This window comes from Hippoglossus stenolepis, chromosome 8 (genome assembly GCF_022539355.2).
Source record: "Hippoglossus stenolepis isolate QCI-W04-F060 chromosome 8, HSTE1.2, whole genome shotgun sequence".
Classification (NCBI taxonomy): Eukaryota; Metazoa; Chordata; class Actinopteri; order Pleuronectiformes; family Pleuronectidae; genus Hippoglossus; species Hippoglossus stenolepis.
Window position 1 is genome coordinate 7,674,013 of NC_061490.1, and position 24,781 is coordinate 7,698,793.

General features: G+C 40.9%; 1 protein-coding gene across 1 annotated transcript; it reads left to right on the forward strand.

The window, feature by feature from the left end:
- The first annotated feature begins 2,106 nt into the window (after window positions 1-2,106).
- znrf2b (zinc and ring finger 2b) lies at window positions 2,107-24,493 on the forward strand. The gene is made up of 5 exons (XM_035164435.2): window positions 2,107-3,002; window positions 13,807-13,902; window positions 17,945-18,050; window positions 18,635-18,708; window positions 18,810-24,493. The coding sequence occupies exons 1-4, from the start codon at window positions 2,597-2,599 to the stop codon at window positions 18,690-18,692; spliced, it is 666 nt and encodes a 221-aa protein (XP_035020326.1). The 5' UTR covers window positions 2,107-2,596; the 3' UTR covers window positions 18,693-18,708; window positions 18,810-24,493.
- Window positions 24,494-24,781: the final 288 nt, after the last annotated feature.

Genomic DNA, 24,781 nt, shown 5'->3' on the forward strand with positions numbered 1-24,781 from the left:
GTGCCTATTAAAACCTCTAACTTTGCTCTGCTTAACTATATTAGAAAAAAACATGGCGCAGATAATATTCAGATGTTGTGCTATGGATTGCAGGAAGTTTTGAGCTACAACTGTATGATTTCATGGCGGAATTTCACTCTAAGATTTGTAAGACAGAAATAAAATCTTAAATTTTACGGTGCCATAAAAGGCGAGTGCCGTTTAGTCTCGTGACAATAAACGATGCTCAGGTTCGCGTTCAGTATTTGCAGACTGATCCATTCAGTTCATCATTCACCAAAAATATGAGCACTGCAAGGTTACGGTCTGCAAAGTCTCGCCCATAGAGTCTGTGGGTTTAACAGTATGCAGAAACTGAAAAGAAGAACAGCTAAACTGCTGTGTGGTTGAAATTAATCTTGTGTAAATGGTTTGTAGTTATATAGCACTTTTCTAGTCTTGATGACCAATCCAACCACACGATACGATGGTTTTATTTTTTTTTGCCATTCACCCATTCACACAAACATTCATACAGTGCATCTATGGGCAGCACTTTTTTTACGAGAAAGGCTTCAGTATCTTGCCCAAGGACCCTTCGGCATGCAGATGGGGAAGACTGGGTTCAAACCACCAACCATCTAGTCAGAGGACGACCCCCCCAGCCACAGCCGACCTGTACAGTAAACAGACAACAAACATAATTGACCTTGATTTGCTGTGTAGTGGTAGAGATGTTGTACATGTGGGCCTCTGTGACTCAAAAGGTAGAGCAGGTCGTCTACAAATTGGCGAATTGTTGGTTCAGTCTCCAGCTCCACCAGTCTGCATGTCTGAGAGCAGAATAGCACTGTGGGAATGTATGTGGGATATAGAAGCATTGTGTGAATGTGACCTGTTATATAAACTGATTTGAGTAGTTCAGATTAGAAGATGCTTCACTGACCACAACAGTTGTAAAGAGGTTATCTGAGTTACCGAAGCTTTTCTGTGAGCTCCAACCAGTCTGACGATTCTCCTCTGACCTCCCTCATCAACACAGAGCTGCTGCTCACTGGATGGTTATTATTTTGACTCCAATATGTGTGAAAACCTCTGGAGACCAGGCTTATTAGAAACACTCAAACAATCACGTCTCGTGTCTCCCTGAAGCCCCTGACCTGGAGCTGCATGATTTTATGCTCTGCACTGCCACATGGTTGGTTCATTATCGAAAGGGAGGATCAGTGGTTTGATTCCCAACTTGACCAATCCGCATGCAAGTGTCCTTGGGCCAGAGCTCCTGACGTCTCCTGAAGCACTGTGTGAATAGATGAATGTCAGCTGTACTATAAAGCACTTAAAGTATTTTCAGACATGACCTCTGGATGATGAGAATTGGGTCTGGACTTTCTCTGGAGTTTGCCTTTCACACATGAACAACAGGGCAGGATATTCTCCGCTCAGACACTTTCACAACCACACAATGAGGGATGGTGCAGCAGACAGAGAAGGGATGTTACTTAATAATTCTGCCGCAGAAATCATATGTATAAGGCGTCTGCCCTTATCATCACAAACGCTTTTGACACCTTTTAAGTGTATGGTAACATTTTTTCATGCGGGGATATTGGCTTTCTTTTATTTATTTTTTATTTTTGTTTATTTTTTATTTTTGTTTATGTTTGCGTTGGTCACATGTTAGAAACGTCATCAACACACCCACTTGCTCACAGTGAATCCTGCTTAGGATCTCCTGCTGTGTTCTCTCATTGGCTCCTTCAGACATCTTGCAGACTTTATATGAGGGGGCTGGCTGGTGAAAGTCCACAGAGAGTCTGAAAGCTCTCACATACAGCCCCTCCGGAGAGTATGTGGAGTTCAGTGCATGTCTGAAAGCAGCTTGAGAAAGTTTAACATGATGCCATTTATATAGTGGTAGCTTGAAGCACTGTGGTATCAAAGTACAGGTTACTAGCTCATAGTCTACTTAATACTGATAAGAGCCTAAAGCACATATATGAAACTGAATAAAAATTCAGGGCTGTTTTTCAGCTATGTGTATCCGGGTGTACCTGTTCTCTTGAAACACTGCAGTGGCTTTATTTTGAAAATCCTCCCCGGAAACACTCGTGAGCTCAGGTGGCTTAACAGCTAACCTGCTCAGACAATCTGCCCGCGGCCACTGATCACACGGTTCGATGCCGGACCTTCTCCTCTGTCACCTCCTCCTTTAAAGCAATGTGTTGGAGGTGTGAGGAGCCCGGGTCTCCGCTCCTTCACGCCGCTCAGGAGCCATGGCGGAGCGGACACTGAGGAGGGAACAGCGGCCGGAGGACAGCGGCTCTACAGCGGCGGCTCAGAGGAACCATCCACGTTATCTGCAGCACGACCACAACTGTTAACTGACGGAAGACGATGGTGACGGCGGATAAAGTTTTCCTCACAGAAGTCGAACATGTGCGGTTCAACTTTGCTCTGACTGACATTGCGCTCACCTCCATGGGACCGTAGCGCCGCCGAGTTAGTTCCGCTCCTGCCTCCGTGTGCCCTGCAGCCATCTGCCTCGGGCGTAAATCTGGCGCACTGTCCCGCAGCGGCGCTTTAATATTTGAAAGCCGAATCAGTGGAGGTTAACATGGGGGCGAAGCAGAGCGGCCCCACCGCTAATCCAGCTGCTAACGGCCGGACCAGAGCCTACTCCGGCTCGGACCTGCCCTCCAGCACCTCCAGCAGCAACGGCAGTAACGTGAGCAGGTCTGCCGCCGGGGGAGTGAGGTACCACGGCGCCTCGGGAGCCACGTCCGGCACCAGCCAGCACATCGGGGCCAGGGCCAGGACTGTAGGGGGCTCCGGGGGCTCCGGGACCAGACCTCGGTCTGGGATCAACATACCCAACAGCAGAGGAGCCTACAGCTCCCCGGAGTCCGAGGGAAGCAGCCCGGAGGAGGCAGCGGACATGGAGCACCCCGGCAGAGAGCACGACGGTCCCCGGCTGCTGATCGGGTCGTTACCAGCTCACCTCTCGCCCAATCTCTTTGGAGGTAAGAGGGCAGTGTGTGCTGCTGACACAGCTCAGGACTCACTGGAGTGTGGTGACACATGATGCTGCAGGATGGGGGCCAGACTCATCTAAATGTTAATGATTACATACAAAACCAATGAGTCAGCGACAACTAGGGTTTATTGATTATCCAAAGCCCGGTTCAGTTCTTCCACTGGTTTCTTATACACTTAGATTTCATTCGAAATACAGCCTGATGGTGCAGATCTAATAAGCAACAGAACAACGTGTCAATCAAATGAATTCACAGGGAACATTATGTGAAAGCAGCAGAGTTGGTCATATAAGAAACAATCCACCAAACAGTTAATTCAACTCAGTTAATTCAGTTTTATTTGGTGTAGGACCAATGCACAACACACACCATCCCAACAGGTCCCACTAGGTCGCAATGATTATCTTACAACAGAACTTAGTTACCATAAATAATCAGTGACACATTATTTGACAATGAAAATGATCAAATGCAAGCAAAGGAGAGGGAAGCATTTCAAAATGAGGATCAACATGAGCTCTTATAGTTTCAGTACTACCACCAAGTAGGGTGAGTGGGATAGTTAAGTGTAAAACTCAAAGGACAAACTGTCAACATTTTAAATGACCTAAAATGTAGTTTAGCACCACTATTCTGTAATTTCTACTTACTACTGATAAAACGTCCACAGGCAGTGATGGAGATTCTGCCCCATTGGTTTTAATGATGCTCATGTGTGATGATGATGGTGATGACTTGAGAGTGAGCTGAACCAAACTTTGTTAAAACAACCGGCGTTAGCCTCCTTTTGAAAGTCCTCTTGTTGATGTCATTGATCCACCCTGACTGTTTGAAGTCATCGGATCAATGAACGTCAGTCCAGGTCTTAAGATTGACTTAAGTGACTCAATCAGCTGCTTTTGATGCCATTACAAGCTGCACATCAGCATCAACGGGTCCCCCAGCTCTCCTCATGGCATGTTGAGGTTAACCAATCAGGAGCCAAAGCTGTTTTCCAATCATCTCCAGTCAATTCAGAAGATTAGCTGTGTTTGTTAGGCCATGCATGAAAGTGAAGTCTTTGCCTCAATTTGAGAACAGTTGCAGTTTTCCAATGAAGAGGTTTTAGTTTTGGCAGGTTTGGTGTTTTATGGCTGAAAGCTCCTTGTTAAACTGACTGAAATGGTGGTAAATGTTTGCTCATGGACGAAAGACACACTAGTAACTGCTGCTTTAAAAACGATGCTCTGTGTGACATGGTAATAAATTGACTGATATCTGAGATCATTCTGACAGCATTTATTGTTCAGCCCTCACAGTAATTGGACAACTTTACATAGTAATTTCACTCAAACTGACTTAAATGTACGAATAAAGGAATTCCATCAGTTGTCAAAATAACCAAATTCTCCCCACTGAATTGATTAAATCTATGGCGGGGACAGGGGTCCTATTCATTTAATGAGGTGTTACTTGAGTTTATGCACTTTTTGATAATGGCAGGGAGAAGCCTGCCCTGGAAAAGGTTGGCTGAAGTCTTCATTTCCTGCACATGCAATACAATGTCATAGTTCAACCATCATGTGTGGACTGCTTTTAGTATTTCCGTCCCTGTCTGACTGTAAACTCAGAATGGAAATGCTCTCCTGTTGTCGGTGTGCGATCTGAATGAATGCAGCTTCCAAACATAGAGTCTGATAGCGCAGCTCTGCAGCCTAGTTTTACCAGTTTGGCCGAGCAGCATTTTATAGCAAACCTTTCATTGTTGTATGTGCTCGTAGTGGGCTGGGCACATACTGTAAACCTGGGTTTTAAGCACCTTTGTGTGAAATTAAAGATTTTCCGTCTGCTACTCCAATTCTGCTGTTGCTTCCTGTTTCCTTAATTTTTTTTTTTATTACAATTGGATCAAAGGTTTAATAAATCTGCCTTAAATGTTAAACAGAGCTGTACATGTCTCTACAACACTAGCTGTAAAATTGTATTTGCTACAAACCATTATCCTTAGCTCTCACATTGTTCATTTGTATAATGGCAGCGTGCAAACAGATCATGATCATGTCCTCTTCTACGTCCTCCATTCCCTTACTACAGCAGTGGCTGGCAGCTGGGTCAAACTGTGTGTCAAAATCGCAGCCACATCGTTCGGATTATTTTTATTTCACCAGATATTTTAAATAAAAGCATGTAAACTGTTAAATTGATAATTTGTCCGAATGAATTAGCCTCCAGAGGAAGCCCACCGTTTGACAGGAATGTGGATCTCACCTCTCTTAATCAAAAATAAGGTCTCAGAATAGTTTATCAGAAACAGATGACCCAGTGAGGGGAGCGTTAAGACCAATAACAGAGCGTATTGCTTCATTTTGCCCCTGACTACGTCATTTTTTTAAATCTGGACCAGTATTTCCCAGTTGTTTCTCCTGCGTAGGTTTTGGGGCTGTTGCAATCTTTGGCTGAGGGAGCTGGACTGATGTCATCGGCGCTTTCTTGGCAACAGCAGGGTCCCTTCTTTGTGCATAGACAAGTTCATCACTATCTGAATTTAACTAAGTTTGCAATGTGAAGGTGCTTGAGGTGAAAAGGTGAACAGAAACTAATTAAGTGTAACTAATATGTAGAAAACTAAAGTGTGAGAGTGCAAGAGAATTACTGACTTCACAACAGGTTCTGGTCTTTTCATGTTCAAATCTACCCCGATTGAAGTTACACATATTGCATCTTTGTGTGTACACATACACATATACATTAATTTTCATATAAATACGTTTGACTGATGAAGGGTGTTTAAACAGAACATTTGGTAATTTTGTCAGTATGTATTTTTCATCAACAGTGGCTGTTATTTCATTCCTATTGATGAAAATGAGCAGGAGGCCATGTTGCTTCTGAGGAGACAATGCACGGTCTAATAATGTCTTTTTAGTGTTGCTGTCATTATTCATGACCAAGGACCAATGATCTGTTGCCAGCACTCTGCTGCTGAGAACTATTACATTGGGTCTTATTGGAGCAATGTCCGCAGGTCAGTCACCACAGCTCTGAGCCATGTTACTGTTGGTGGCTGAGTCATTCCAGGTTAGCAGAAATCTACCTTGAAGAGATAAGCCTTTAGCTAACTAACCTGCTCTCCTAATCTCTGCGGCCGAGTCCCTTCATTTGAATACTGCAGCAGATGTTTGGTGCTGTCTCGCTGCGTGGATGTAGCAGCTGTGGAGTCTGAAGGAAATGGCTTTGGGCTCACAGCTTGTCTCCCCAACCGTCTAATTTAGTCATCATATTTTGCCTGTGTAATGAGATGTCAATAGATTACTGCTTTTATAGATTCATTTTTAACTTCAGAATTGTTTGTTGATTCTAATCACCATGAATACTACTTGGGAGTCATCTCTATATGATTAACTTTTGATCGGCCAGGGTTGTGCATGCACATGACGACACTGCAGGGGCAGTCGAGACGTGTATACTTGTTGTGTGAACACATACAGCAAAAGCGATATCTGAAGAGTATATGCTGAATCTGGCCTGCCAGCCAAAGATGGTAAAATCTTTACGGATGTTTTAAAAATCACAGATGCAGGTAGGAGTTCTCCTGGTGCTTCATGGTCAATCTGATCTGTTTGTGCAGGAGAGAGAGGGAGAGCGAAGCAAAGTGCACTGGCCTTTTTTTCCTTTTCGATGCAATTCGGTTTCAACTTTTCAAAATGGTGTGATTTTAGTTATCAGCATTATTAAAGGATGCTCAACTGAGCTCACATTAAGGGCCTATTTATGGGGGAATTTTTTGGGGTTATTTTGGTTTAAAAGGGGGATGGAATTCCACCCTGTTGGTCTTTTTTATTTAGTTTCAGTCAGTTAGCTGCAGGTGTATGATCCTCTTGTTGTATTATTCATGCTGCTATTAGAACATGTGCCAAAGGAACCCTTGTTATATACAAACATATTTTGTGTACTAGACACTTGTCCATTGTAAATGTTATGTTTTAATCTTATTGGTTAATGGGAGATTTACAAGCTTGGCAATCAGTGAGAATCAGATGTAGCCTATGTTTGTCACAGCTTTCAGACATGCACTAAACGCTGGAGATCCTCCACATTTTCTCCGTAGACCCTCTACGTATGTGTGAACGCAAATAACTGAGTGAGAGCCTCTGGACTTTCTGTGGACTTTCTCAGCCAGGCCCCCTAGTATAAAGTCAGCAGAATCCAATGTAAGGGCGTAGCAGGGGATCCTCACTGGATTCACCACGAACAAGTGAGGAGTTGATGACGCTTCTAACACGCAACAGACACAAAAATATAATATAATAATAATAAAATAAAGGAAGTATAAATATATCCAGAGGAAAGAGTGGAGCCACTAATGTAGAAGAAACAGACGAAGAGAGTTTGTGGTGATAAAAGCAGACGCCGTTGAAATCACGTGATATATGCAGCGGAATTAATACGTTACTTCCTGCCTCTGCCTGCTGTGTCACCCCTCACCTGAATTCTGCAGAGAATTTCTTGCTGTTGTGAACGAGTCTGAGCAGAGGACCCCCCCCCCTGCTGCGTTGTGCATGTGTGAAAGGCTGAGAAAGTCTGGACCCAATTCTCCAGATCCTCCCCAAGACATGTCTAAAAACGGCTTGTGACTCCACTTCCTACTCATTTTGCACCTCCTTGTCCTCATACTCAAACAAGAAGTCTGGTTTGAGCGGAGAGAAGATAGCTGGGTGGAAGCTGGTCAGGTGCCAGTCCTACACCATTCTGTCAGCCGCCTACAGCTCAGTAGGCCAACCATTCTGGCTCTTAAAACACAAAAAATAGCTAAAGCACAAGTGAGAGTATGCACATTGCACTGAATTTAATTGTATTCATTTTTATATTTATATTTGGAGATCTACTGACTGAAAGAGAGACAGAGAATGAGAGAGCATACAGAGAAAAAGGTTTGGTAATAGTGTAATATGATTCAATGCCATATTCAGTTCATCATTAGTGATGTGTGGATCTACAGTGGCCAAAATATAATGTAGTTCAATACACTATAAATTATGGTAGTAAAGGTCCTAATATCAAAAACTGTTTTTATAGTTTTTTTTATAGACTTTAAATTCTGGTCAAATAAAGGTGACCTTGTTGGTTTACAGAAGGTGTTATTTCCCAGATAATCTAAAAGCACCTTGGACTTGAGTGAGATATTTTGGTATTTCCACTGTTGCCTCTGGGTGCTGTTGGTTTGTGTGTGATGCTAATATTTACTGATGGAGAAAGAGAATGACCTAAGTAGAACGCTGGGGTATATTAACTTGACTGGAGGAATGGTTCTCATCATTTACCCCATTTTCCCAGCAGCTGAAAAGCACGTTTATTTATAGTCCTCTTGTCGCTGGCCTCTCCAGCCCCACTCCCTCCTATTCCTTCTTCACTCTACTTCCTCTTTTACTCACTCCAAGTCCCTTGGTGTGCAGGTGCCAGTGATATGAATTATACAAGCATTAGAAGGCCAACCGTTTCTCAACTCAGCTATCAATATGATGACCCTCAGTTGTCTCCAACATCGACCTAGTTCCACTGCCTCTGCTTCCCAGCTTTCTGCTAGATCCTCTTTGGAATCCACTTATTGAATCTGAATTCTTGTTTGTAAGAATCTGCCAATTTGATTACTCTATTGATATAAAGAATAATATAGAGTATTACAATGAGTGCCCATCAAAAAGCCAAATTTTAACTTTAAATTGTTTCAGGCCAACAATTTTTAGCTTACACTATTACAGGAAACGCACCATATGCTTAAAACTGAGAATTCAAAAATAAAAATTGTCATTTTTCCTAAAAAAAAATCTTTAACAATTGATTAATTACTAAAAATTTGAATGACAAAATGAACTGGTTACTTCATATAGCGAAATCAGAATGGCTTTGATGGACTATTATCACAGACATCGTCTCATTGTTGGCACCTTTCAGTTGGATCCAATCGGTCCGGCACTGACTCCACTCACAGCTCCGCAGTGAGGTGCCAATCCCTGGGATGCAACAGTTGCCAAGCAACAAGGATCTGTTGCAAGGCTGCTCTAGTGAGGGAACAGATTTCTTAAGGCTGATGAGGAAATGTAGGATGATTCAGTCTCTGCTGATTTCTGGGCTGTTTCGGTTGTGATTGGAGAGGCTCTGCTTCACTCACTGTCTTAACTTCAGTTGAAATTCCAGTTCCAAATTGTCCTCAAGATCTTCCTAACAATATATATGGACTCATACAAATTGATCATGGCCCACTAGAAGTATGTGGTAGTATTAATCTGCAGAGAACCTGTTCTTTCTTGTGCAACAGAGGCAGGAATGGAACAGCATTCACACAAAATCTTATAGAGGGTTATAGAAGTATAGAGGGTGTGATCCAAAACCAAAAGTTCTCCAATAGTAAAAGAGTGGACAAAAAAGGCTTAAGTTATTATCCCAGTGCTCATGTGGACATTAAACCTTCTATGTAAGCTTCAATGTAATCTTTCAGTAATTGGGCAAATGGTGACAACGAGGATACATGGGCCCTTTTGCTAAAAGCCTACAGTAACTCGATGGAGGTATATGTGCACAACATGGAAAGTAATGCATGAATGGTGACCGCCTTTGTTTGTTGGATTGAATAATTAGCTCATTAGCTTGCTAATATAGCACAATTAAACACTATAATGTGAAAACGAGGCACCTCACATCATTCAGATACAGCTGTGGAGAAACTGCTCAGTTTGCAGAGTGGTGCCACAGCTAGAACATTTCTGACTGCTACAGTAAATGTTCAAATGCTCATTTTAAACACATCAACAGATCACATTTTCCTGCCCAACCAAAGGTAGCATGTTCTCTCCTAAAATTGTAGCTAGATCTCATAATAATATCCTACCAATGAAGCATTTAAAAAAGTGTTATTAGCTTTGTAGTTGAAGTATATTTCAGAGTTGAGAACTTTGAGCTATACATCTCTGCGCATGTATTTCTGTAGTCTTATACATGTATAACTCTTGTATGTGAGAAAGTGCTTCAGAAACAAGGAGGAACATGATTGTTTGCAGTTTCTCTCCAAGGCCTAGTTAGAGATGAACATAACATGAAATCTGTAAAGTTTGTCCTTTTTACAGTTGACTGTGACACACTGAAGAACACTGGAAGGTCATGTCCTGGAAATCTTTGCCTCACACCACAGAGGGAAAGTAAAAACTAGTCATTGATTGCCAGTTTAGGAATACAAAACCCCCGCATTATATCTAATCAGCATGCCTTATTTGCTGTGTCTGACTCAACCCTTCCATGTTTTCAGTGGTAGGTTGTAGTACTATCAACACTGCCTCAAATGTTTTTTGATCTGAAAACACTGTTTAGAACTTTTATCATTGTTGCTCTGAAACAAGAAGAACTGCTTGTTCTTGAAGCTGTGCTATTATTTCACCTTGATCATTGATTGTCTTGCAGGCTTCCTTGTGTTGCTCCTTCAGTGGCAGGGGAAGCTCAGGGTAATCATGAGCAGGTTGTGGAGGGGCCATGTTTTCACTGGAAATGCAAGGGAAAGAAAATATTGTAGCCCAATGAACATGATCTGTAATTTTATTCATAGATTTTTGACAGAATTGCCTCAGACAAATTAGACAGACAGTTTTCTTAAGTAACAGGAAGGCATGTAATCTTAAAACTGAAACAAAAACAACCAAAATGTAAATTTTGTTCTGGCTCTTCCTCATTTGTTCTTCCTCTTATTGACCACTGAAGTTGGAGGACTCGTCTCCACTTCCTCCTCATGGATACAGGCTACCATGTTGTGCTGATGACAGTGAGTCAGTCTCTGCTGTCGATCATGTCATTTCACCCTGTACTTATAGCAGCAAATAACTAATTAAAACCAAACTTATCGGGGGAAAAAACAAAGATCAGTATGATGAGAACCACCTAAAATGGCAGAAACCATCTTTGACAAAAAATTTATTGAACAAGTACTTAAATGTTTCTTTGTTTGGTCCGTGTCCCATTTGATAACATGGAGGGGGCAGAGTTTATGACCTGCCCTGTTGTCAGCCACAAGGGGACGATCATGTTTTGGCTTCATTTTTGGGGGGGCTGTCACGTTGCCATCTTTATATACATTTTTTTGTCTCGTCTTTTGACTCTTCTGCAGAACAGATAGCCTGAATGTTTCTCTTTCCCCGACAGAGAGTAGAGCACTGCAGGCAGAGAGGACGGGATGGGTGCCCTCTGAAAGACCTTTTCTTTATTCCTGCCAGTTTTCAACTTGTGAATTTTCAAGCCTTTTTGAAAAGAAGAAAGGAAGAACATTGAAGTGATGCTAAATGTTCTTTTTGTGCATATGCTTGTTTGTGTCTTTGTGATAGACTCAACCTGGAGGTTAGTGGGCAGCTGGGCTGGTTAATAATCAGTGAACCTATCGATAAAATGATGATTCATAAATCCTATTTATTAGAATGGACTCCTGGGTGTGCTGATTCAGGGGTTGCAGCAGAGCGGCGTTCAATAATGGACTCGAAACGCTGGGATGCTCTCCAAGCAGCAGATCTGATGGGCAGCAGATGAGGTGCATAAAGATTGAAAGCTATGAAGAATTGTGCTTACCAGTGTTAATAATTGTTAAGCTTTGGCCAGTGGCTAAGAAGCTGCTGTTTAGCTTTCAGTTTGTTCACCAGAACCATATATGTCACATTGGTCTATGCCAAGATAGTGAGTTAGTGTTTTTATTTTCCAGGAAATAGGATTCCCAGGAATCCAGTTCAAAGTAATTTCCAGTTTCCTGGTGATTATAAAACAGGAAAAATATAGTTCTAAGCATAAACCATGTACTGATAAGTACAACAAATATTGTGTATCCCTATTAACCCTGTTTGTTGATAAATGAAAAAATGTCGTTGAGATTTGAAAGAATTTTTACAAGACAAGTGGTCCAACAGTTTCCATAAACAACAGAAGAGTGTGTTCTACTGAAACTGAAAGAAAACCACAAATACTATCCAAATGTACACATGAAGCTTTCTTTAAACAATGGGGTAATCTTAGTGCTCTTCCTCTTTTTTTTTTCTTCCTCTTCTTTCTGAAACCATAAATGGTCATAAAAGATGCACTCAATACTTTTTGCCCATCAACATTTTTCATTTCCATGCTTCTGTCAGGACATAATGGTCGTGACTAGGTTGTTTAAATGGTGAGAAACCTAAACTTTTTAATAACTTTCCCAAAATGTCCACCTTTATTCAATTTTCTGTTGAGAATTCAAGACATTCAACATTGTGGTTGAGTATCTTGAATTTGCTAAACATTAACTGGAAGTTGTTGCCAAAAGAAAGCACACCAACATATAGGAGGAAGGAGTTGAGACGAAGTGGCAACCCCCTGTGACATAACCCATTGGTTTGTCAAATGCACATGGGAGAAGTTGGCCTTCAAGACTCTGCCAGAAGGCCTTTGCACATGGTAGTAAGATGGTCTCTTTTAACCCAAACAATTATCTTTTCTTGAACCTCACCAAGTTGTTTTGTTGCCTAAATTTTAACCAAACTGTGACCAAAAGGCGAAAAATTTTGTATTTTATGTGGAGGCAAATTTCTTTTTTGTGAACTGCTGCTTTGAAATCTTGAATCTGGTAATTTTCCACAAGTGAGCATATAAAATGGGCAGAGCTCAGTAAGAGTGGGTCTGACCTGAGTACACACTACACGCCCACACTACACGCCCACTTACACAGACAACCTGATTGCACAATACTCACTTTAATGCTCATTTGTAAAGATAGATTTTTATTCCTTTACCCAGGCTGTGGACTTTAATCTGAGTGCTCAGACTGCTGCACCAAGCACTGTGAGCTTTATTTGTATGGGGAGTCTCCTGTCAAACATTTCTATTGTAATGTTGCTTGTTACCAAAAAGGTTGCAATGGAAACTTTACCTTAAACCACGTTTACATACTATGTTTGTGGTTTTTCCATGATTTGCAATTGATTACAAGGCTGTTTCTTTATTACCTTCACCAAGGAGCTGATGTGTTTGCATCCATCCATTGGTTTGTTTCTGAAACTTGGCAGAATGACTGGACATGGGCCAAGAAAGAACTCATTAAATTTAGCGGCAGATCTGGACGGAAGGGGCAGATCACGAAGTTTCCGTTGCTATTTTTAGAATTGTAAGAACTAACGATGTTGTCCATCCGTCTCTCTTCTACACAAACAGATGAATCACAACTAATACAGTCTCCCATGCTGTCTACCCTCATTCAGATGTTAGAAAAGGTGCTTCAGTTGAGGATCATCATGTGTAATATAAAGAACAAACTACATGACATCACTTTTCTACATTGAAGACATTATGTCCACACTGCATTGGAATTTAGCTAGTGTTTTATGGCATTAGAATGATCATTTTGTGACTTAACAGTATCTATAAATAGAGATTCTAACAAGTGGCGGGGTGCCCTGGTCTGTTTGGGTTCTCTCCAGATACTCCAGCTTCCTCCCACAGTCCAAAAACATGCAGCTTAGGTTAATTAAGACTCTAAATTGTCAGTGTGAATGGTTATTTTGCTCTATATGTCAGCCCTGTGATGAACTGGCTGCCTCTCGCTCAATGCCAGATGGGATTGGCTTAAGCTCCCCACTCAAAAGATGGATGGATGGATTCTAACACCATTTGTTTTAAAAATGAAAAGTGTAGCATCATGATAATGGACATTGTAAAGAGTGAGCAATGATTTTTTTTTAAATGTGGTTTTCCACCCCTCCGTAGATGATCTAATTTTCTTTTTAATTGTTTTGTGTGTGTTCCTTTTTTCCTGCAGGCTTCAAGTGCCCTGTGTGCTCTAAGTTCGTGTCCTCGGATGAGATGGATCTTCACCTGGTTTTGTGTTTAACCAAACCCAGAGTGACGTACAACGGTAGGACTCATCATTCTTATTTAACTCACACATGCAAACAAATGAAACTATAATATGAAGCTGACAATTCTGTGTCCAAAACAAAAGCAAAATGTCGAGACACTCTGAAGAAGGTAATATGAAAACTGCATCCAAATATCAAGTTAGCCACCTAGCATGCTAACCTGCCCTTCTTGCTGGTTGTTTTGACTAAACAAAATTTATATATAAAGGCTCATTATTACAATTCTGTACTTCTATGTAATGTCACACAATGGGATTTCTTTATTATATGGTAACACTTTGTAACCATATTGACAAAGTCTCTCTCCTGAGATTAGGACAAAGAAACTGTTGTCATTGACTAACGCACGAACACAGGCCAAACAATCTGATAAGATCAGCAATTTGTTTGGATTTCAGCAAAGGATAAAACAATGGAAATAGACTGAGGTGGTCACATTCCACCTAATTGAAGATATGATGCTGTTTAAAGTGAGCTAATCGGTGTGCTAACAGATCGGTTTTCATACAGAAGTCTGGTGCCACTGGCTCAGATAGAGATACTTTTACGAAAAGTATCGAAAAATTATCATTATTGCAACCATCATTTTGGTATCGTGACAACACTAAATGGGAATTAAGACTTTGATGCACAGTATGATCTGCCACAAAATTGTCTCAAAAGGGTTTTTAATCTGTCCAGAATACAGCACAGAGAAAAACCAAAAGCAATCGTCCGGAGCAGCAACAGAAGAGAGATTCCTCTTCCAGGATTGACATGAAACAGATCCTGTGTTTTCAGACCATAGCACATATATTAAGATGGATGATACATCTTCACTTCCTCCCACTTTCCAAAAATATCCTGGGTAAGAATGCTGCCAACTTGTGCCAAAAGCATCATTTGGATCCAGAGTCTGCATAGTTGCTATCGGGGGATGGAGCTTCAGTAGCTGTTACACACGACCACGAGTCAGTCTCAGCTGTCAATTATAAATTTTCATCCAACTTTTTATAGCATCAAATAACTAATTAAAATGAAACTTACTTCTACATACATCAGTTTGATAATGGCTACCTACAATGACAGAAACCATCTTTTCGAAAATGGTATCTGTGTATTTTGACTTTCATTTGGTCGATGTCCCATCCACTAACACGGAGGAGGTGGGAGTTATGACCTCTACTACACTTCCATTGTGAGGAGCCTTCATGTCGTCCATCTTTACATACAATCTATATTTCAGCCTATTGCATCATGATATGGACAATATATATATATATATATATATATATATATATATATATATATATATATATATATATATATATCATGGTGATAAAATAATAATTACACTGTAAATATGAATGATGAATATGGACCCAGGAGAAAAAAAGACCAACGTTTTCACTAATTCAACAAAATATCTCTATAGCTGCTTGTAGGATAGTGCAAATCAATGGCACAAAACTTTGTACAGATATTTATGGTTTTAAAATAATGAATCCTTATGATGTTGGTGACCCCCTGACTGTTGATTGGATTGTCTGGTTAAGTCATTCCCCCCTCAGGACGAAGATACATACCTTTAGTCCAATACTTTGGTTTATGACCACATATCTTAAGTAGTGACATTCCCATCATCCCATCATCCTCAGCAGCATCGTCCATGTTTAGCCCTATTTATCAATGTTAGCATAATAATATCCAAAACTAAGAGCACAGAGCTGTTAACGCTGCCCTGAAACTTAAAAAATGTGCCAATCATGTAATTTAAGCTGTGTGTGTGTTGTGTGTGTGTGTGTGTGTGTGTGTGTGTGTGTGTCTCATGGTCACTGAGTCCAGAGATCACAGCTGCTCTGCTGTGTTCGTGGCCATTCTAATAAGATAATCAGCCGCTCAGGGCTTCCCACTGTCTGCATGCTACACACACATGCACACACACACACACACTCTCTCACACGCAGACGGTCTATAATCAGCATGTTTGTTTGCTTTCTGCCGTCCAAGGACAGGCCGCTAATAAAACGCACACTCACCACCATGTGCACTTTATCAAAAGTCGTAGCAACTAATCATTTGCAAACAACACCACACTGAGCAGTGTTTACTTTTGATTAATGTTTGTGTATATGTTCGTCAAATGTTAACTGAACAGATACACAATATACACATTTATCTTTTTCATTCAAGACTTCAAACAAGGAGCCACCTGTCAAAAGGTACAAGGTCTGTCTCTGTCTCTGTGTGTCTCCATAGAACTGCATTATAGAGCCTGAGATTTTCATGACCTCATTTCTGATTTAAAGCTGCTGCGAAACAGGCTGATGACACTGTTGTAAATTAAACAGCCCAGAGAAAGGGAGCAGAGGTCAACCTGCTGCAGTAAAAGCTGCTCTTCAATGCGCCTGATTCTGATTCCTGCTGCTGGTGTCTTTAAAGAGGTTATATTCTCTTGATTTTTCTTTTGTTTTTTTATATATATCAGGGCTGCCTAAATGTTTCAAGAAAGGAAAGTAATCAATATTTACAGACAAGGACAGATAACTATCTGTGACTATATTTGACCATATGTTTGACCATTTTCACACTCCATTCCAGTAATCATATCAGAGGTAGGAGATGTTGATTCATTTGAAGTCCACACAAATATTAATATGGACTCAAAGATTAACTGATTTGATGTTGGTGGTCAAAGGTCAAAAGGTCAAGGTCACATGACCTCACTTTGAGTTGTGAACGTTATATATCAGGAATGCCCAAAATAAATTTCGTTCCATCTGGCACAAACGTTCACTTAGACTCAAGGATGACCTGAACAGAATTTTCTGGTCAAAGATCAAATAGAGATACTCTCCCTTTGACCCTACAAAATAGGTTCTTGGTCTTGTGAACGCAACATCTCAGAAAATGTTAACTTGGTCAGAAAGATAAACTGATACGATTGCGATGGACAAAAGTTAAAGGTCTTGGTCACGGTGGCCTAAAGACATGTGTTTTGCTTCTTTGAACATGATATCTCAAGTTTGCCGGTTTTCTTTCAAATTTGACCAGTTGTCACTTGGACTCAAAGATTAACTGATTAGATAAAGATAGTAGACTGACATTGCACTGGCTGGCGGAGGCATACAACTGAAGAGTGGTAATTCTACATTGTAAAGTGATGATTTGTGAACATGCATGTGAACTAACAGAGAAACAGACTCTTGGACCAGACCAGTGAACTTAAGCCTCTGAAATAAACATTTGGTAACAAGACAAATATTTACATCAGTTTTACTCTCCCATCTTTTTCTCTGTCATTCAACTGTGTGAACGACTTACAGGCACCGTCCGTATATTAAAGATGTTTTCCCTCAGCTGAGCTGGATGTGCTACAGCCCATAATAACTGGCTTTCCCAGGCCTATGTGGGTTAATCCACAGTTACATAAGGCCAGTCCTAATGACTGTGTTTTGCTGCAGGTGATGAGTTTAATGGTGCACATGATGACTTCCACTTCCTGGTTCAATGCTATTCAAAGCAGAGCAAGATGAACACTGCTCCATGTTTAGGCATAAACACACCAACACACACACATTCTTGTATTTCTATCTTGGTGAGGACACTCATTGGCATATGTGCCAGCCCCATACCCAAACCTAACCTTAACCATCACAACTAAATGCCTAACCCTGACCTTAACCTAATTACAATTACTATAGAACCAAATCTTGACCCTCAAACCAGCCTTTGAAAAAATGAGGGCCGGCCAAAATGTCCTCACTTTCCAAAAATGTCCTCACTCCCTAAGGTCTATGCTCAAAAAGTACATACACACACACACACACGCACAGATACAAGAGGTGTCACGAGAACCGATACTTCGGTACCAAGTCGATGATAAAATTCTAAAAATTTCACGGTACTTTGTTTTTTTCGGTACAATACTTACCTGCCACTGCAGGATGGTTACCGCTGCTGCTTCAGCATCAGGGCAGGCGCACATTGCATGTACAGTGTCCTTGTACCATATTTTTGATGTGATGTGTGTTTGTGTGTGTGTGTGTTGTCTTACAGAGGACGTCCTCACTAAGGATGCAGGAGAATGTGCGATCTGCCTGGAGGAGCTGGTGCAGGGAGACACCATCGCTCGCCTGCCCTGCCTCTGCATCTACCACAAAGGGTAAGATGCTCAGTTTAGAAAGTGCTGCATCACTTTATTTCTTTTATGACACACGGGTCATAAAATGAGGTTTATTCCAGCATAGTTAATGAGGTGATTCTCCAACACACCTCCACAGCAGCATCATAATCATTCAAATGATTGATTTAGAGGTGTTATGTTTTGTTATGAGGTGGAAAATGATATTTATTCATTATGATAGAAGCTTTTTTAGTAGTGGCTCATGTTACTCAGCAGCACACTGGTGTGCAGGTGTCCGTGTGTCAGTGACCTGTCTTTGTCATGTGAGAGCTACAGTGACATTTAATGTGGATCCGAATTTATACAGCATTAGTGGATTTTGTACTTTTTTTTCTACTCACACAGCCTCTTCGATCCATGCTTGCAACACGGAATAAGTAATGGACCACTTGTGAAATAGTTGTTTTACTTTTGTTTTCCGATATGGTTTTAGATCTTTGTATGAGATCTGTGATAACTGTTTTAAAAGAGGGTGGAAAAAATATGTGACGATGAAGATCAAGTGGATCCAGTTTCATTAAGGGTGACTTTAAAAACTGTAAGATGTACGATATGTCTTCTAGATGTATCGACGAGTGGTTTAAAGTGAACAGATCGTGTCCGGAGCATCCGTCAGATTGAAGCTTTTTTTGCACAGGTAAAGTGTTTCTCACATACTGGGACAGATTGTCAATATTCATTAAAACTATATTTTTATCATTTGATAATTAAAACAATCTCTTGGTTGTTTGATGGCAGGTACCCCACAATGAAGGATCTACTAGATTAAGAGTGGATCCTGGGAGACTGCAGGACACTGTGACCACTGTGATCAGTTAACCACCCCCACCCTCAAAAATAATGTAGTGCCATGGTGTGCCAAATCTCATTGAAACAATCTTCAGGGATACAGACTTTCTGTTTATGTTCGAGTTGCTCATCCACACTCCACAGTGTCAGACTGGACCAGCCGCTCTCCGACTCACATCTTCTGCAGCCCTGACGCTCACAGGCACTTCGCTTCTTCCTGGGTGGCCACTGGACGGCAGGTGTGAGCATTTTCTACACCGGGAAACTGGAGGAGAAGGACACTGTCCTGCACCCGGGGCGGGGTGGAGGGGGGGTGTCAGGGCGATGATGAATTATCCTTCCCCCCCCCCTCCGACTCTGTCCCTCCCCTCCTCCCTCAGCATCAGTGTCTACCAGTGCCTTGTGGAGGTGAAGCCCAGCCGCAGCAGGGCGGCACAGAGGAGTCCACACTGTCAGCAGAGTGTGGAGCGACCGCACGGACCTGCAGGACCATCTCACCTCAACTACCAGTCTGCACCAGCAGCACGGATGATATTAAAACTAAAGCTGCTGTAAAAACGGTGCCAACACACACACACACACACACACACACACACACACACACACACACACACACACACACACAACACACTCTCTCTCTCATCAGTGCTCTTGTGGAGGTCTGACTGTGTTGCTGCAGCTGTGACAAAAAATAGCAGTCTCTCTCATTATGACCAGATTTAACTAGAACCTCTTCACCTTATAACAGGATATTTTTCATGTTGCAATAATATACAACCTCTTTTGCTAGAGATTTCATGAAACAATGAGATATGGTATAAAAAAAGTCAGTGACATTTTGAAACGATAAAAGTTTCTTGCTATATAAATTTTCTGTTTGATGTTAATACATGTCATAACAAAAATCAGTGAGAAGAAGCTTGAGTCAGTTTTTGCTGTATCTTGTTCAACAGTGACTTCAAGGAATAACAAGCCTCAGTTGTTTTCACTTTCAGTCTGTCAAAACATATGTCATTTGACTAGATTGTATTAATGGTATTGATTATAACACTGTAAAGAAAGAAACTAAAGAAAAAAATGTTTTAAATTTCACATTTACTGCATTTTCATTTTTTTATCATGCAGATTGCAGACATCAACTCTCAAACACCCAAATGTCAGGTGCTGAGAATTGGAACAAATCAAACACTGTAATAAGAATGGTCTGTGCGGTTGGTTGGATGATTTAAAAGGGGTCAAATGAATTGATGCTATTACAAGACAGACATAAATTAAAGATAAACATGTGAACAATAAAAGACAGATATTGGAACATAATGCAGAAATCCCTTTTTTAAGATATTCCACTTCAGTGACAGTGCTTGGTTTGTGCTTATTCTGTGCACCTGTCTGTACGTGTTTGGGCTGAGATAATCCGAGTCTGCACACTGAGGAAGATTCAGCGTTACAAAATAATTATCATTTAATAAATGTGAACTTCAAGACATTATTTTCTAGGTATTTCTGGGTTATACTTTTACCGAGAGTTGACAGTAGAGAGAAGGGAAAGTACGTGAAGGGTTGTCACCTCAAGCCTTATGCCATCAGGGCAACAACATTTACCTTCAGTGTAGATTCTGCTGGTTTACATGCACCAGGTAAACAAACAATACATCAGTCTTAACAACAAGCAGCATCTGGTCCGATCAGCACTGAGCAGGTTGTGGGAGAAGTCTCTGTGGTTTGTCGTCACTAACTTGCCTCGGCTGTTTATTGGTCGACTAATCTGCTGCTGCTGTCGGGTCCTGGCAGCTTCAATCAAACCTCCAATTACAATGCTCACATTCATTCAAACCAGGTCATGTCTGTGAAGACACAGGACTGATCGGGTCTGTGTCGGGGGTTTGGGTTCACCTGAAGACCTCACGAGGGGGAACAGTGTACAGACTTTAGATCTCATAAAAAACTATCCCAGTGGATTTCTGTGACAGAGGACGACCTCCTCAGTGGAATCACTGTGTGGACCCCAAAGCTCCAAACCTGTCTTTGAATGTGTGATCCTGTTCCTCCACACCCTGCTTCTTTTTCCACATGACTCAGAATGTAGTGCTCGTCCCACCACCCTGAAGATCATTTCTTATACTCTGAGAAAAAAACAAAAAACAAACAAGCTGCTTCATTATTTCCTTGAGAGCAGCTTTAAAGCCATCTGCTTCATGTGGAGCTTCTTAATGAGTTCATGATGATGTTTTCATTCAAAAATGTTAGTTAACCAGCGGTGAAATGTCCCGTATGTCCTCCAGCTCTTGTTTCTTATCCCCTCATTCCAGGTACTAGAAGCATGGCAGTGTGAGAGGGGGCAAGGAAAGACAAAGCAACATTCATGTATCACTACCATTTCTGTGATGCTACAATTCTGTGCACGTCCGTGTCCAACCAACCAGATGCATGCGTCCAGGTTCATCTTCCAACTGGTCAACAGCTACAGAGCAGCTTATTTTCCAGGTCATTCCCCTTGAACCAGAGAGGAGGAAGTAATCAGCCGCTAAATCCCCAATCCACATCTCTCCTGTCTGTCCCACAGTAACCTGGGCTCAGTTACACACACTCACAACATGTCACCTCTAACTCTGCGTATACAAAGAAACTTGTAAATTACATTATATATGTGAAGATCCGTTGACTGTTTATTTTCAACTCAATTAAAATTTATTAAAATTCCAGACATATTATAGTAAATCTTTTATTCAAATATGAAATAGAAATATTTAGTTTGTGCTGCGCCTGACTGCCTCAAGCTGTGGGTTTCTTAAGTCTTTAGAAAAAAGGCGTTGCTGGTGGAAATGCTCTGTTGTTGTGAGAAACTGACATCACTGAGTAATCTGGAATCAGTGGCGTGCCGTGAGGGCCAGCAAGTCAAGCACTGCGTGCCCTGTTGAAGCTTAAACCAGGCATCAATTAGAACGAAAGCGAAGTGGGAGGCGATACCTGTCCTCACATCTGATCTCAGAACAGTGTCTGTCCTGTTTGCTTCTTTGGATTCATCATGTAGTGTACTGCCCTCTTGTGGTTGCCCCAGTCTATTGTCTCTTAAAACAAGTTTGACTTTCATTAATCGTCATTTTCTAGTGTGTTGTCAAGCTGCCTTTTACTCAGCTGGCTCTGTTCTAAGATCAGTTATAGTGCACACATTATTATACACATGTGCAGATGTGTGTGAAAACTGGACTTGCACATTAGAAAATTACACCCAACAGTCTTTTTCTTGCCAAGTGTTAAGAGGCAGCAGCAGATAATCTAACAAATTACACTTTGATTTATTATCTCAGATTAGTATAAACCGTTTTACTCAATCCTATGGTCAACGTGTGACGGTGAGGAGTTACGAACAGTGAGGTGTTTGTTGTTGTTGCAGCTTTTAGTAACTCATTTCACACAGGTCTGTTCCTCCAGGGGCCCTGAGCAGGATGGGCCCTGAGCAGGATGGGCCCTGAGCAGGATACGTCCTGAGGCCCTGCATCATAGTGATTGATTTTTAATTAATGGTTCAGAGAGCAGAGAGGATCTTTTCTTTAGGTTTGACACTATTTGTTTTACAATCACCATATTATATTTTGACGTTATTTAAAACAGGAGAACATGACAGCCATTATTCTATGAATTTGACTGAAGGTGAAGGATAAAAACAACTTTATTCAATTATAGCTTTCATTATAACCATATAAACCATATATCAGCACGGGCTGAAAAACACATGTCCCCCTGTTCCATCAAAACGACACACAATCAATTAACTGAATGTATTATATGTATCGTTATTAATATTACTGTAATATTAATATAAACTGAAAAAGATTATCACAGGAAATGAAAACATGAAGGCTATTTAGTGTCAGTTTGAGGAAATAAAAGTCATACTTCTTCTTTCAGCACAGGAAGAACAGGCAGTCCAGCATCATGAGGGAGGAGAGTTTTATGTCTCAGTTTGTTTCGAGGTTTGTTGTGGTAGTTTCAGTTTGCCTTGGCAGTGCAGTAAGCAGCTCATTGAGTTGGTGGTTTGGTTTGTGGGCCAGACATTGGTTGAGGAGGGTATTTATTTCGGTTCCCTCTGTAAGTCCTCACACAACAATGGATTCAAGAATACCACATTTTACAGAAAGTCTATGGAGCCTGGACTACAAATATATATATATATATATAAATAAGAAGGTTTTTAGTGTCTGTTATAATTCCTTCTGTTCGAACTGGCCATTCAATGGTCATCTTTTAGTTTATCTAGAATGAATATGTCTAACTCAGAAGGCTGAGGCCTCAGATTTAACATTTGTGAACGTTAATGCGTAACACTGGAATGATAAGTAGTAAACGATAATAGTAAGTTGTATTATTGGAATTGTAGTATCCGGGGTGACTGGGGACTGAAAGGACCATTTATTTTTCACCATTCTTTTTCCTGTGTGTTTGGTGGGAGTGCAATCCTAAATTACTGGAGTATCCCTTTAAAGAACTACATCCTGTATATATTAATACCTCAAACATTTTTTCACCTTTATTGTACGTGTCTTGCCCTTGGAATAAGAGAGAAGGAGCCTGCTGGGTGACCGGAGAAAACAATGGAGGAAAGTGTTGAGTTTGGAGTTTTGGGATCCACACTCAGGACTCATGATTACTGCTCCGTCACATCACATGCAGAGATTAGCTGAGCCCTGTAATACCCTGTCTACAGAGTCATGTAGTGTTAATGGAGCTGGAAGCAGCGAGGACACGTCACAGGGCTCGTACTGGACCTTCATCATCATCATGTTCCTGATTAAGAATGTCGGAGGAAAAGTGAGACAGATCTGGCCTTAATAGAAATGATGACATTAATTTATCTGTGCTCATATTTTTTATATCAAACTGAACTTTCAGCCTGAAATAGCACACTGAGTCATCCCTCATCCAAAGTGCAGGGACCGAACCCTTTAGCTGAAGATTCAAATGAAGAGTTACAGAGGGCAAAGCCAGTGTTAAATTCAACAAGCGATCAGCTTAAATTCTATGGTGTAAGATTTTTTTTTTTATGAAGATATCGGTGTTTGTGAGATTGCAGTGAGTTGAAACAAACAGTGGTGTACTGGCTGAAGTTTCGTTAGGGGTTGTGAAGGTCGTGTTTCCGGTCTTTGACCTGTACTGGGAGAACTGTGTATCGAGTTGAAGCACTGTCCTAAAACAAGTCTCATATGGGAAACTATAGAATCAGTCGAGCACTTTTTAGCTTGTAATAATTTTTTTTGCCAGTTCTGAGCCCCAACAAGCATTACCTTGTATAATGTAACAGAGAATGTGTGATGTTCAATACGTAACAAACACATAATCACAACATGAAAATGTATTCAAATATTTATTTTATGTAAAACTATGTACAAAAAGCAATGAAGAGTGTATCATTTGTATACCAATAATTCTGTTTTAGTTACTGCATTTTTATCTCATGTTACTTTGTGTTTGAAGCAAATCAGAATTTTTCAGTAAAAAGTTGAATCAGTCTGAAAGTTGTTTTTTTTCACGTACAAATCTGTCTGAATAGAGCTCAGTCATACATCAGTTCATTGACTTGCGCTCACATTTTATATATAAATAAATAACCCACACTTTGGGTCATAAATCTCATACACTATGATTCTGATTTGATATTGATTTGATTGACTGTTTCTTTTTTGATGATGGTGAGTCATTTGCCTCTGTATGAAAGAAAGATGGCATTAACCAGGAAGGATTAAGGCAGAATAGCAGAATAACCTTGTTCCCTGTGCGTGTGTGCATGTACTTGCCTCTCTCGTCTTTTGACAGATTTTTTCACCACAACAGCTGTGCAAGACACAGTAACGAAACTTTCCAGGTGCGTAGCTGAGATTTTAAAGATTTAAATGAAGGCTGAGCTTAAAGATGGGAGTTGTCTG